Source organism: Lutra lutra, chromosome 14, assembly GCF_902655055.1.
Source record: "Lutra lutra chromosome 14, mLutLut1.2, whole genome shotgun sequence".
In the NCBI taxonomy this organism is placed as follows: domain Eukaryota; kingdom Metazoa; phylum Chordata; class Mammalia; order Carnivora; family Mustelidae; genus Lutra; species Lutra lutra.
The window spans coordinates 22,010,619-22,024,784 of record NC_062291.1 but is presented as its reverse complement, the minus strand read 5'-3'; the positions used below and the strand labels follow the sequence as shown (position 1 = coordinate 22,024,784).

At 37.0% G+C, this 14,166-nt stretch overlaps 1 protein-coding gene across 1 annotated transcript; it reads right to left on the bottom strand.

Annotated features, from left to right (window-relative positions):
* Positions 1-13,232: 13,232 nt before the first annotated feature.
* Positions 13,233-13,626, bottom strand: LOC125084367 (mitochondrial import inner membrane translocase subunit TIM14-like). Its single transcript, XM_047701609.1, is given in 2 exon segments — positions 13,233-13,437; positions 13,439-13,626. Coding segments are annotated over 2 exon segments (369 nt in total). The 3' UTR covers positions 13,233-13,256.
* Positions 13,627-14,166: the final 540 nt, after the last annotated feature.

The window sequence follows — 14,166 nt, the reverse complement described above, 5'->3', positions numbered from 1 at the left end:
CACTACAATAATACTTGGGTATTAAGTTATACTTTCTTCTATAAACTTACAATTTTACTCAGCAATACAATCACCATGTATTCAATTATCCTAAGTATGTTTAAAACTCATCATGCAGTGTCCATTACACAAAATGGATGGTTTGAAAAATGTTACAAGGATCATTATATTTAGATTGTTATGTTGTTCCCAGCTTTGAGAGATAGGTAGGAATAAGCAAAAAGAAATATAGAAAGCAAATGAGAGAAGAGAGAAGGATGACAATTACTAAAAGAGAGAAAAGAAGTTGGGAGGTTTAAAAATAAGTGCATGTTCATATTTTTTTAAAAATCTCATAGCTTTATAGATTCTTTATATATTAATTTGTCACTGCTAACCAATTATGTTTTTCCTTTAGTTGATCAAAATGTGTTTGCCTAGGTTCTATACATCCTTGTTTCCAGATCCATTTTTACCCCAAGGCCATATCTTTCTGACATAATTTTTATTTGATCTTTTACTGGCTTGAGAGGCTGGAGATGAAAAACATTTTAATTTTCCAGACTTCACATTTTGCAACCTGATCAGCTTTTTTGTTGTTATACTTTTCTTTCATTTTCAACAGGCAGCAACTACTTGATATTTCCAACACTGCACCAAGAGATATTCTCAGCCAAATCCAAAAGTTTGTTAGAGATTCCATTTTCCAAGGTACTATAGGCAATTTGCTAGTCACTTCCTTACTATATAATTTAGGTTGCTATTCTACCAGCTTCCTGTAAAAATTTCCTCACCATTTTTCCAGCCTGAGTTTATAGTTTGCCTACCATTTTTCTAGCCTCCACTTACCACTTGAACAGAAAGCCAATGCTACATACTTCAGCATTTCATTATGGGCATCAATTTCTGTATCTGCTGGTAACCTTTTGCAATATATCATCCCCCAACTTAGCATCTTAAAACAATAATGTTGTTTCTTATGACTCTCCAGGTTGACTTGGCAGTTTTGCTGATTTGGGCTGGAATTAACAGTCCTCTTCTGGGCTCCTTCATGCATCTAAAGTCAGCTGGTGGTTTGGCCAGAGGCAGTATTTTTTGGGTGTTGCCTCAGCTTTCCTGATGTGCTTCCTCATCCGCTAGAAGGGTATCCCAGCCTCTTCTCATGGAAGAGGTAGGGCTCCAAAACACTAGGAGTCACAAAAGTCAAGACTGAAATGGGGAATACCATCACTTAAACCACTTTCTACTGGCTACAGAAAGTCACAAGGCCAAGCCATGCTCAAGGAGTCAGAGAAAAGAGATACTGTCTCCTGATGGGGTTGCAGTTATGTGGCAAACTGCATGGATGTAGAGAGGGTTTTAAGATTGGGTGTTTTTTATTTTACAATCAATCTAACATGAGCTATGTTAGCAGTCAGCACAAGGTGAGTAGGGAACAATAAATCAAAAGCATTGCATGCAAGGAAGTCTTCAAGACAAGGTGGTATCAGACTAAATTTTATAGGAGAAACAGAAGTTAGTCAAAGGAATAGAAGGCAGGAAGTATCCCAAGTACAGAAACCAGCATATTCAAAGACATTAAGCTGAGAGAAATCATAAGAGGTTCTAAAAAAAAAGGGGAACACAGTATTTTTTTTGAGTTGGAACTCCCTCTCCCATCCTGTCCTCAGGCTTCTATCTTCTTTGCTTAGAGAAATTACAAACCTTCTTCCAAGAAACCTTTCTTAATTCATTCCTATCCTTTTTGGATCTGTCACTAGCCTGCCATGGCCTTGACACTGGAGTCAGAATCACTGGGTTTGAATCCTATTACTTCCACCTTTTTGTGACTTAGTAAAGTAAAAAGATGTTATCACCATGTGTAAAATGGTTATAACGATTTATAGGGCTGTCTTAAGAATTTATTAAAATAATGCATATAGAGTGCTTAGAGCTCTTAATTAGTTACTCTAGCATTCTTCATATGCAAAACAGAAATAAGGGGATTTCCCTGACTGGTCCCAATCTTGTTAAGTATTCTCCCCACCCCTACTCCCAGCTTCATAAGTGCCAATGCCTGGCACTTAGTAATCTCTCTATGAATACCACTGGCTTTTAATATTTTTGTTATTAATATTGTTATTATTATGGCAAAGTGCCAGTTTGCAATTCTGAATGGAACTTGTTCTGTATGTTACTTTTATATGTTTCCTTCTCCTAGACAAACAGCCCCAGACACTGGAGCTGGATGGGGTTATAGTTGTTTGGAATGGAGGTGAGGGAGGAGCAGAGCTTGTCAGTGGCTGCAGAGTGTGGACAAGGCAGATCCAGGAGCAATCCTGTGCAGTGAATCAGGACAGGGGTCAAAGTGTGACTATCAAGAGGACTACCTGAGATGCATCAAAGCAGGAACTTACTTAGGCCTCTGAGGAAGAACAAATAGGTTTAGGACAAAAAAGGTCACAGGCAAGGCCTAAAGAGATCCCCTCTGTAGCTGTAGGGTAGTCTCAAGGACTTTTTATAGGTGAAGCTTAACTGACTTAAGCTGCTTTATCAATAAAATCCCTTTGAAAGGAGAGAGGGGCTGAAGATGAGTTCCATTCTCAATGACCAATTATTTAATTAATCATTCTTATGTAATGAAACATCCATAAAATCCCTCCCCCCAAATGATGAAGTCTGGAGAGCTTCTGTTAGAGTAAGCAGTTTGTTAGGTTCTAATACATTACATGGAAGAGACACAGAAGTAGTCATGGCCAGCTATCATGAAAGTCAGGCCTGTCCTGGAAGTACTCCATAAGAAGCCAGATCAAATCAGAGAGTAAACCCCTGACCAAATTAGGGGGAAAAGGCATGAAACCTTGTTTCTAAGAAATCCCCACCCCACGTAATGAATATTCCACTCCAGAGTTAACAACTGTCAATAAAAGAAAGAACCTAGGGGCACCTGGGTGCTCATTGGGTTGGGACTCTGCCTTTGGCTCAGGTCATGGTCTCGGGGTCCTGGTATCGAGCCCTGCATTGGGCTTTCTGCTTGGCAGGGAGCCTCCTTCTCCCTCTGCTTCTGCCTGCCTCTCTGCCTACTTCTGATCTCTCTCTCTCTCTCTGTGTCAGATAAATAAATAGAATCTTAAAAAAAAAAAAAAGATAGAACCTAAACCCCAAGGCTCTCAGCTCTCTCTCTCTCTCTTAAGCTAGACAACTCTCACTTCATGAGACTGTATTTTTGCTTTACTAAACTTTCCCACTGTGTCACTCATTTGCTGTGCTGTGTCTGTCCTTGAGTTCTTCCTTGTGGTGAGACCAAGAACATTCAGCAATGTTTTGGGGACAGGCTGGGTCGAGGACTGGCATCTCCCCAGTTCACCTGGCAATACTCTGAAATTGATGAACACGTCAAGGTGTCAAGGTGATACACCCCAACTGCACTGAGACAAAAGATCCTGTGTTGGGGACCTTTTTGGATCTCCCTTTATGTACTTGCTCATCTTACTGTTTATTTTTATCCTTTATAATAAAGTGGGTAATAATAAGTATAGAATTTTAATTCCAGCAAATTATCAACTCTAAAGAGGAAATTTTGGGAATCCTCAAATTTGTAGCCAAGTCAGACAGAAGTGCAGATAGCCCGGGCACTTCATTGCAGCTAGGATCTGAAGTGGGGTGGGGGGCGCAAACTTGTGAGACTGAACCTTTAACCTATAGGGTCTGATGCTAACTCCAACAGTTGGTGTGAGAACTGAATAGAAACATTAGACACCCAGGTTATGTCAGAGAATTGAATAGTCAGAGACATTCATTCATTCACTCATTTATTTGTAATGAACAGCCCTTTACTCAGACTTTCAGTTTGGAACTCTAGTCAGTCCTCTTCCCACTCTAAGCTTCTATGATGGTTGACGAAAACCCTTAGTGTCAGAAGATCTCAAACTTTAATTTAGTAAAAAGTAGACTTTATCGCCTCTCCCCCACAATATTTCTATGCCAAGCTCTGATCACTTTATAGACTTCCATGCTTCTCACCATAAACCAAAGGGAGCAACCTTCTCCTACCTAATCAGAGAAGTTATTGGGACCAGATCTCCTCAATACTCAGCCGGCAGACTTCACAATAAAATCCCACAACTTTGCTAAATGTATAAACCTTTCCTCCCTTCCTTCCTCCTACAGAAAAGACTGGAACTCTCTTTAATCTACTGACTTCAAACATGGAAGCAACTCAGGAAACAATAAATCAACCCCAATGGTAACAAATGACATTCCCCAAATAACCAGTTCTTAAAGCTTATAACCTTAATCAACATTTAAAATTTTCTTAAGAAGTGAGTTAGTTACTATAAACAGGGAGATCCAGAATCCACCATCTGCCATTTAATTTACTTGTTGGAAATATGGAGTCTTCCACAAATATTTTAGGCCTTCTATGATGGATCAAGATTATTAGAGTAATCTTGTAAGATAAACCTTCATCCAATTATAAAAGAATGACTAAATTATAATGTATAAAGGTAGTATTGTACAAACAGTAAATTTATGTTTCTGAAAAAAATTTAACAGCATTGGGAAATCTAAGAATAGGTGAAAAAAAGCAGTATGCAAAACAGTGTATAAATTATGATGCCAAAAATACAAACACACACCCATAGAAAACAGGCCAAAAGCATGTGCATCTAAATGTTAACAATAATATTAACTCTCTTTTATAACATGTGTATTTTCCCAATTTTTCTATGTCAACATCTGCTCACTTCTTCCTTCTGTGGGTTAATATTTTTCTTTGGGAACCACCAAGCAAAATGCAAATGCTAAAAATTTGGCTTCAACAGTTCATAAATTTGTTCATTAAATTGCTCCCTATCAGAATACCAGCAAGCAGCCCATTCTTTTCATAATGAGTTTTTTTCATTTTTCTCTAAGATGGGCACAATCTTAAATTTATCTTAATCAATTTTCTCAAATTAAGCTGCAGCGAGACCTACTTTCCTCTGGCTTGTTACAAGTGTTATCTCTAATGAGAAATACAATTTAACAAATGCAAAGGATGGGATGCTTGAGCAGTGGCATCGTATGGCTGTGGCTCGCTTGAGCTCCCAAAACTCACAATAGGTTTTTCTAAAATCACACTCTTGTGTCCTCCATTAGAAATCAGCCAATAGGTTCATTCATGACAATGAAGCTTACCCTCCCAGAAAAGGCATCAGACAGCTTTTCAACACATTTAATTTTTCTTCTATTATCTGAGACCATAATGCCATTCCCAGTTGTACTTAGCAAAATCTAATGGCAAATGAAGTAAAAAAGAAAATGCATTTGATGGGGAAAGTATTTGGGGGATAGATATAAGATTCCTCACTACAGAAAAGAATAAAACCTAGAGAAAAAGCAAAAGGCAACATAGTATGGTGGTGATAATCAAATTGCTTTCACATTTTCCCTTGCTGGTTTCATAATAATCGTTACATTCATATGAGAATCTAAACTGCTTTTTAATACCACCTTTCTAAAGAGTCAGAATACTTTCACATTTAGTCAGGACCATAAGATATAAAAACAGGAAAAATATTCTTTCCCTTTTGATTCTGATAATTCAGAAAATATAATGGGAGGAAGGATGGAAACTGAAACAGCTCCATTTCAGGACCACACATCAAAGTTTCCATCCAGTGCTTCGAGGGAGAGATCCACATGGCCATCCAGGGGTCCACTGCCACATTCTTGCTGCAAAATGCAATTACATAAGGTACTTCACGCTTCAAAGAACCTGGCGTTTACCAAATGAATTGCATTTGTGGCCAGCATATTAATGATTGTTATCACACTAGGCCCATAATAACTCTCCAGTGAGTTTTTTCACAAAAGTTGTCACTTACTAAAAAGGGCAATTAAAGGGGAGGATCATTTTCAAAGCTAGATTTTCTTCCCTTATATTTTACCAAGCTCTACTTTGCCTCAGAATGTCTGCATTGGTGAAGTTCAATGGCTGTGCTAGTTCTCAGTTATTGGAAACACATAAATACATAAAATTCTTAGAGATGATCTTCCTTAGGACTTTAAGCAGTGTTCTCTGGCCCCAGCTGCATTACAATTGTGGAAAGGTACTTACAAATATGGGTTTGGGGAATTTACCTCAATGTTAACTACACACAATCTGCATGGATAGGAGATCAAGAATCTACATTAAAAAAAAAAAAAGAATCTATATATTTTAAAACCCCTTCCCTAGGTGATTTTCATGTCTACTAAAATTTGAATGTCACCACTCTAATAGAAAATTATTCTTAGAAATAAACTCCTGAGCAAATCATAAAAATTATCATATGATTTCACTTATTTGTGGAGCATAACAAATAGCATGGAGGACAAGGGGAGTTAGAGAGGAGAAGGGAGTTGGGGGAAATTGGAAGGGGAGGTGAACCATTAGAGACTATGGACTCTGAAAAACAATCTGAGGGGTTTGAAGTGGCTGGGGGTGGGAGGTTGGGGGAACCAGGTGGTGGGTATTAGGGAGGGCACGGATTGCATGGAACACTGGGTGTGGTGCAAAAACAAGGAATACTGTTACGCTGAAAATTTAAAAAAATGTAAAAAAAAATTAATACTAAAGAAATTAGTTTACTGCAACTCATCTACATCAGTGGATTTGCCTAAAGGTCTATCCTGAATGAAAAGAAGCAAGTTCAATTTGCTCCTGGAGAGGGGGTTAAATATATATATATATATATATATATATATATTATTTTTTAAAGATTTTATTTATTTATTTGACAGAGAGAGAGAGAGCACAAGTAGGCAGAGTGGCAGGCACCGGGAGAGGGAGAAGAGGATCTCCGTTGGGGTGGGAGCCTGATGTGGGGCTCAGTCCCCAGATCCTGGGATCATGACCTGAGCTGAAGGCAGTCACTCAACTGACAGAGCCACCCAGGCACCCCTGCTTAACGATATATTAACGTCACCAATTTATAAGTCATATGGACAGGTTGAGATGCATTTCCATTTAATAATCTTTCAAAGTAAATGTCAGATATTTTAGATTCTGTATTTCGCTTTTCAAAAGATGTGCCTGCCTGAAATCTAAAGTCACATTTAAATCTACAGGTGCCAAGAAAAAATAGAATAAACAGAAGTGACAGAAGGACCAAAAGTGAAATATCAGCCCAACTGCCTGTAGGCTGCCAATATACACACCAGAAAGCCACCCCAGACATATTCAAGGGAATATGAATGAGTGAGTCTAGGGTTTAGATTCATGTTTCAAAGCCAACTCTAATCTAAGACAGAAGGAGAGCTATGTTTCTAAGAAAAGTAAAAGAGGATGCTGTAGAAGAGAGGTTTCCAAACTTTGCTATAAGTTTAAATCACCTAGAAAGCTTAAAAAAAAAGTCAGTTGTTGTTTTGTGAATTATTTATATTTTCTGAATATAAGAACTTGGTCAGAAGAGTGATTTTCAATTTATTTTTTCCAATCTCAAACTTATCATGTGTTTAACAGTGACTTTCACAGACCAAAAGTTTTCAAATTGGATAATTTCCAACTTATGTTTTCTTTAATGGTTCTTCTTTTTTATGTAATATCTCGAAATTCTTTGCCTAACCAGAAGCCACAGATATTTTTACCTAAGGTTTCTTCTAGAAATTTTAGTTTTATGTTTTACATTTTTATTTGTAAAACATTTTGAGTTAGGTTTTGTGTAAGATATGAGATACGGTTTTGAGTTTTTTTCTGTTTTTGCCTATGGGTGTAAAATTGTATATAATGTGTCCTTTAACTTCAAATTTTCTCTTGTCTTTTGTTTTCAACTGATTATGATATGCCTAAGTGTGTGCTGTGTTTGTTTGACTGATATTTATCTTGCTTGATATTCTCTGAACTTGCTGAATCTATGATTTGGTGTCTGTCATTAATTTTGAAAAACTGTCAACTATAATTTCTTCAAATATTTTTTCTGTGCATTTTTCTCTTGTCTCCTTCAGGCATTTTAGTAAGGCATAAAAATAATTTGATATTATCCCACAGTTTTTGGATGCCCTAGTTTGCTTATTTGTCTTTTCCTTCCTGTACTTATTACTCTTTTGTTTCAATTTAGGTCATTTTTTTTAAGATTTTATTTATTTATTTGACAGAGAGAGACACAGTGAGAGAGGAAACACAAGCAGGGGAAGTGGGAGAGGAAGAAACAGGCTCCCTGTTGAGCAGGGAGCCTGATGCAGGGCTCAATCCCAGGACCCTGGGATCTTGACCTGAGCTGAAGGCAGAAGCTTAATGGCTGAGCCACCCAGGCACCCCAGTCTGGATCATTTTTGTTGACGTGTCTTTGAGTTTACTAATTTTTTCCTTGGCTGTGCTGAGACCACTGATGAGTTCATATAGAAGGTTGTCTTCATTTCTGTTACTGTGTTTTCCATTTTTCACTTCTGTCATTCCCATTTTTATTTTCTTACAGTTTCCATACCTTACAAAATTACTCATATAATTATTATCATTATTACATCATTACACATTTTCCATTAGGCCTTTTTTATAGAGTCTTTTATAGTTACTTTAAATTCTCCAATTAGACAATTCCAACATCTCTGTAATAGCCACATCTAATTCTGTTGATTGTTTTGCCTCTTGGGAATGTGTGTCTGTGTCTGTGTTTGATTTATGTAAAACATTAGGGGTAAAAAGGTTGTGAGCTTAGAAATGGGCAGACTTTTCTTTCTTTCACATACTAGGCCTTTAGTATGGGAGCTCATATTAATCAAAGCATCATCTTGGGTTTAAGATTTCTGGTTGCTTTTTTACTTTGAATGCATGGCAGGCTCAAATTCCTCTAGTGATAACATGTTTAGGTTGGGGGCTGGTTGTCCAGTGGTTGTTTCTCATTCCCTGCTCCACCCTCAGGTTTAGGTCTTCCCTTTATATGTACTACATGGAGGGTCTGCTCTCTTTGCAGTACTGCACTGTCTTTTACTCAATGCTTCTTATCTTCATAGAGGAAGTGGGGCAGGGGTGGCATTCTCTGACGTTCTGTTTAAACTTCAGTATTGGGACACTTGGATGGCTCAGTGGGTTAATTGTCTGCCTTTGGGTCAGGTCATGATCCTGGGGTCCTGGGATCAAGCCCCATATTGGGCTCCCTGCTTAGCAGGGAGCCTGCTTCTCCCTCTCCCTCTGTGGCTCCCCCTGCTTGTGCTCTCTCCCCCTCTTATTTCCTCCTTCTCTCTCTCTGTGTCAAATAAATAAAAAGTATTTAAGAAAATAAACTTCGGTCTTGAATATATACCATTTCCTTGGGTCTGGGGAGCAAAATGTTTAAAAACCTCTTGCCTATCTTCCAGCTATTGTTCTGGGCCAAGCATATATTCTTGCTTCTCCTTCAGGGATAGAAGTAGTTTTTCTGTTTCCCTCTCCCAGCTCCAATGAGTTTTTTACCATTACTGTAGGGCAACAGTTTTTGTTGCCCTCCCAGTCCTGCATAGCAAGACTTTTTTCCATAGAGGAGAAGTATCTGGGTAGTTTTGTGCCCCTTCTACAGCATCTGCTCTTCTCCCCCTGGCCCACACCATGAAAGACTCTCCTAGTCTTCTCAGTGACTGCCTGTGATTTGTAGAAATTCATAGAGAATCTGAACTCCTCCCTTCTCCCATACCTATGGATTTCACGGTCTTACAAGTGTCCTTCTGGCCACTCACTTTTGCCAATTCATCAGCTCTTCTAGATGAATACTTCTACATCTACCCCAGTAAACAAGCTCTTAAGTTCCATCTTGGTCCATATTTCAGGTTAGTTTTCAACTTTGCAACCTTCGCTCTCAGATGGGTTCAAGGAAGTTCTGAACTTACAAATTGCCCAGATTTTCTTGTTCTTACTATAAGGGTGGAAGTAATACTCTTTATACTCTTTAGACACCAACACCCATCATTTCACTTTTGATTTTTCTGTAATGTCATTTAATTAAACTGTTACACTCATAAGAAGCAGGTAGTTGGGATTTTTGTATTTAATCTAATTATTCTTCATTATTCACATGAAGTATTAATGTAATTACTTACTGATATAACTGATTTTATATCTGTTTCTCACATTTCATATTTCTTTTGCTCTTCATTTCTGTCCTTTTGGATCACTCTTTTATTATTATAGTTTTCCCCTTTTATTTTATTATTTTTTATTTTTTTAAAGATTTTATTTATTTATTTAAGAGAGAGAGATGGAGAGCATGAGCAGGGTGAGGGGCAGGGGGAGAGGGAGAAGCAGACTCCCTGAAGAGCAGAGAGCCTGGACTGGGGCTTGATCCCAGGACCCTGAGATCATGTCCTGAGCCAAACACAGCCACTTAACCAACTCGCTCCAGTTTTCCCCTTTGAGGTAGTAGATATGGGGGCACCTGGGTGGCTCAGTTGGTTAAGCATCTGCGTTAGGCTCAGGTCATGATCCCAGGGTCCTGGGATGGGACCCTGCATGAGACTCCTTGCTCTATGAGGAGTCTGCTTCTCCTTCTCCCCCACTTGTGCTCTCTAGCTCTCTCTTTCTGTCTCTCCAGTAAATAAATAAAATCTTTAAGAAAAAAAATAAGTAAATAAATAGTAGAAATGTACTAAAACATTATTTTCTTTTTCGTTATGACTACCTTAGAGATTATAGTATGCATTCTTGATTCATTATAGTTGCCCAAATAATTACTACCTTTCCAATTCAATTTTGGAACATTTTACTACTTTAATCCCTCATTATTATCAATTTTTTTCATTACTGTTCTCATGCATTTAGTTTTTATTTTACTTGCACTATATCAACATTACAACTAACATAGTCAATATTTATTCCTATTTCCTAAATATTTACTCTCTTTTGTATTTTCCATTTTCTCTTGCATTTCCATGTTTTTGTCTTTGTTCATATTCCTTCTTTTGGAAAATCCACTTTTTTTTCTTTCAAATACAGTCATACTAACAATATACATTGTCTGAAAATGTTTGCATTTCCATTTTGAAGGATATTTTTGCTATGTATGTAACTTCAGGTTGGCAGTTAAATGTCTGAAGCACTTAGAGAACTTTTTCCCATTTTCTTCTGTTTTTTTTTGTTGTTGTTTCTGTTCAGAAATTGGCTATTCAGCTCATCAATCCTTTAAGTTAATTTGTCTTTTAAGTTCTGGTAAGTTTTAAAAATTTTAAAAACCTTTGTTTTTCAGGTATTTGATGATGATGTGTCTACGTTTCTTTTTTTAAATCCTCCTGGATATTTGCTAAGCTTTTTTTTTTTTAATTTTTATTTTTTGTTTCGGATTTTTTTTTTAAAGATTTTTATTTATTTATTTGACAGACAAAGATCACAAGTAGGCAGAGAGGCAGGCAGAGAGAGAGAGGAGGAAGCAGGCTCCCTGCCGAGCAGAGAGCCCAATGCGGGGCTCGAACCCAGGACCCCGGGATCCTGACCTGAGCCAAAGGCAGAGGCTTTAACCCACTGAGCCACCCAGGCGCCCCTGTTTCAGATTTTTTAAACTAAAATTCTAAAACTTAAAATTCTAAAATTTAGAAATCTGAAATTTAAAATTCTAGTTAGTTAACATAGAGTGTAATACTGGTTTTGGGAGTAGAATTTAGTGATTCATCACTTACATATCACTTACATATAACACCCAGTGCTCATCATAACAAGTGCCCTGCTTAATACCCATCACCCTTTTAGCCCATCATCCACCCACATCACTCCATCTGTGACCAGATGATTTTTATTAGTTTAGGGGGATTCTTGGATAAAACACTTAAGAATATTGCTATTATTATACTCTCTCTTTTCTCTGTTCTGGGACTCCAATTACACATTTTATTCACTGATGCAGTGTTCTTCTCTGTCTAATCAGCTATTAAATTCATCCATTCAGTTCTTAATGTTTGTTATTATATTTTATAGTTCCAGAGTATCCACTAGATTTCCTTTTTAAAATTATAATACTCTGATAAAAATGATCCATCCTATGATCTATTTTATCTTTTCTCTTGAACATATTAATCATAGTTAATTTATATTCTTATCTGCTAACTCCAATATCTGACCTTCTTCTATTGTCTGTTTGTCATTGTTGTTGTTGTTGTTGTTGTTGTTACATTATCTTCATTTAGAGGTAACATATGGTATTATGGTATTATTATGATATATAATATCACATATCTCATACTTTTTCTTGTATACCACAAAGTGTATATGAAAGAACCACAGTATCCCTCATATGATGTCAGCCCACTACAGAGGGCTTCTCTTTTCCTATGTTAGATAAGGTAAAAGACTACTCACCTGAATCCACTTAGGAATTGAAATGGGTCCTCTTTAGACCTGTTTTACTAAAAAGCAGTCTACCCCTGATTTGTCAATATTTGTAAGATGTGGTCCCCTAGGATTTTTTATTTTAAAAGAGCCTGATGAGTCTTTGTCTTCTTTACTCTGTAAGACTTCAGTAGTTCTCTTATTGAGAGTTTTTCAGCTTAGATCTTTAGCCTCCTGATATAGCTTCAAATGTGTCAAATGCTTGAGGGGGAAACAAGTAGGGTATCAGAGACATTTCAATTCACTTCTCCTGCCTATGAATGCCAAAATCTCCACCTGCCTCCCTCACCAGCAGTCTATGCCAGGGCCAAATCAGGGCTTTTAGCCTCTATTGTGTCCTCCCTCTCCATTCCCTCAGAGATGTCTACAGGTAAAAAGAGGATATAGATCTTTAGTGTCAATCCACTACTTTCTCTAAGAATTTCGTCTCTAACTTATTTTAATTTCAAGATTGCCTTGGTTGATCTTTGTCTCTTAAACACTGCAAGAAATGTCATTCTGCCTGTCAGGTATTTTTTTTGTTGTTGGTGGTGGTGGTGTTTTTTTGTTGTTGTTGTTTTGTTTTTTGTTTTTTCCCTTTAGCTTCTAACCCCCATACTACTTCAGATTTCACCAAATGTTTTTTTGCAGAAAACTTACCAAGTAGTTGGGGCTTATGAAATCTTTAATTTTAAAAGATTTACTGATTTCTCTCTTCTCCAATATCAGCCTTATGCCTGGGTCAAGCTCCATTTATCAGCCTACACCTAAAATTGACAAGTGTTCCAGGGAAAAATTGATAGCTAATTGTCTATTCACTTATAAATTATTCTTCCCATCTCTTGAATTTTAGACGAAGTAGTTCCTTAGATTTCCACATCTCTCTGATATTTTTAAAAATGTGTTTTTTATCTCCCCCCTTTTTTATTTTTAGCTTTGAGGCATTTTATTCTAAAAAGCTAGCACTTGTATACACCAACAAGAACTTAAAATTCATCACACATTTACCTCATTTTTTAGTTTGACCTTCTACTAAATCTTTAGCTTCATTGATTTTGGCTGCTATATAAGGAGATCCTCCCTTGTCTGGATGATTTAAAAGCATAACTCGTCGATGAGCATCTCTTGTTTTTCCTTTATTGGCAGTAGGACTTACACCTAGTATTAAAGCTGCTTCTCATTTTGTCATTTGGTTTCAAACCCAAATAGCCAGCGCTGAAGACAGATTTTGGTAGGCTCTGAAAAACTTGTTTTATTTGAGACTCCATATGTTTAATGGCTTGCAAAATATAATGGCCTGCAAATCCTGCAACAGCAATGGTCAGTCCCTTTTTTTTATTCCTTATCTGGCTTTTTCTGGTTGTTGTCCACAGGAGCATAATCTACATGCTTTCATAACCAGCCATGAACTACTTACTACGTCCTGTTTGGAAGTAGAAGACACCTTACCCATTCCTTAAAACATAATTGCAATTGGCCCTTTAGAAAAGCGTGGTAAATGAGAATCTCCATAAGATTCACCTTCATCTACACATTTATTTTCTTACCTTTCAACAAATATCGTTACTTGCAAACTCCTTAAGTATTTTTGCCCAATATTAAGCTGAATATGATTTTTATGTGATCATGTTAACTAAATGAAAGAACCCAATGACCCATGTGAAAACTACAAAGGTTAATTTAGAAATGATGATACTAATACTAACAGATTAAGGTAAGCAGTGCCATTTATGAGAACTGGGTCTCTGAACGTTTTTTTTTTTTCCTCTCACTTCTTCTCTTGGGTTATTTGTCCTAATTTTATTCAATTATAAAAATTCTTTATATTCTAGATAAGTTATTTACTTTCTATTTGTTTTGCAAATATCCTTTCCGAGTGTGTGACTCATCTTTTCATTGTTTTAGTGGTGTCTTTTGAA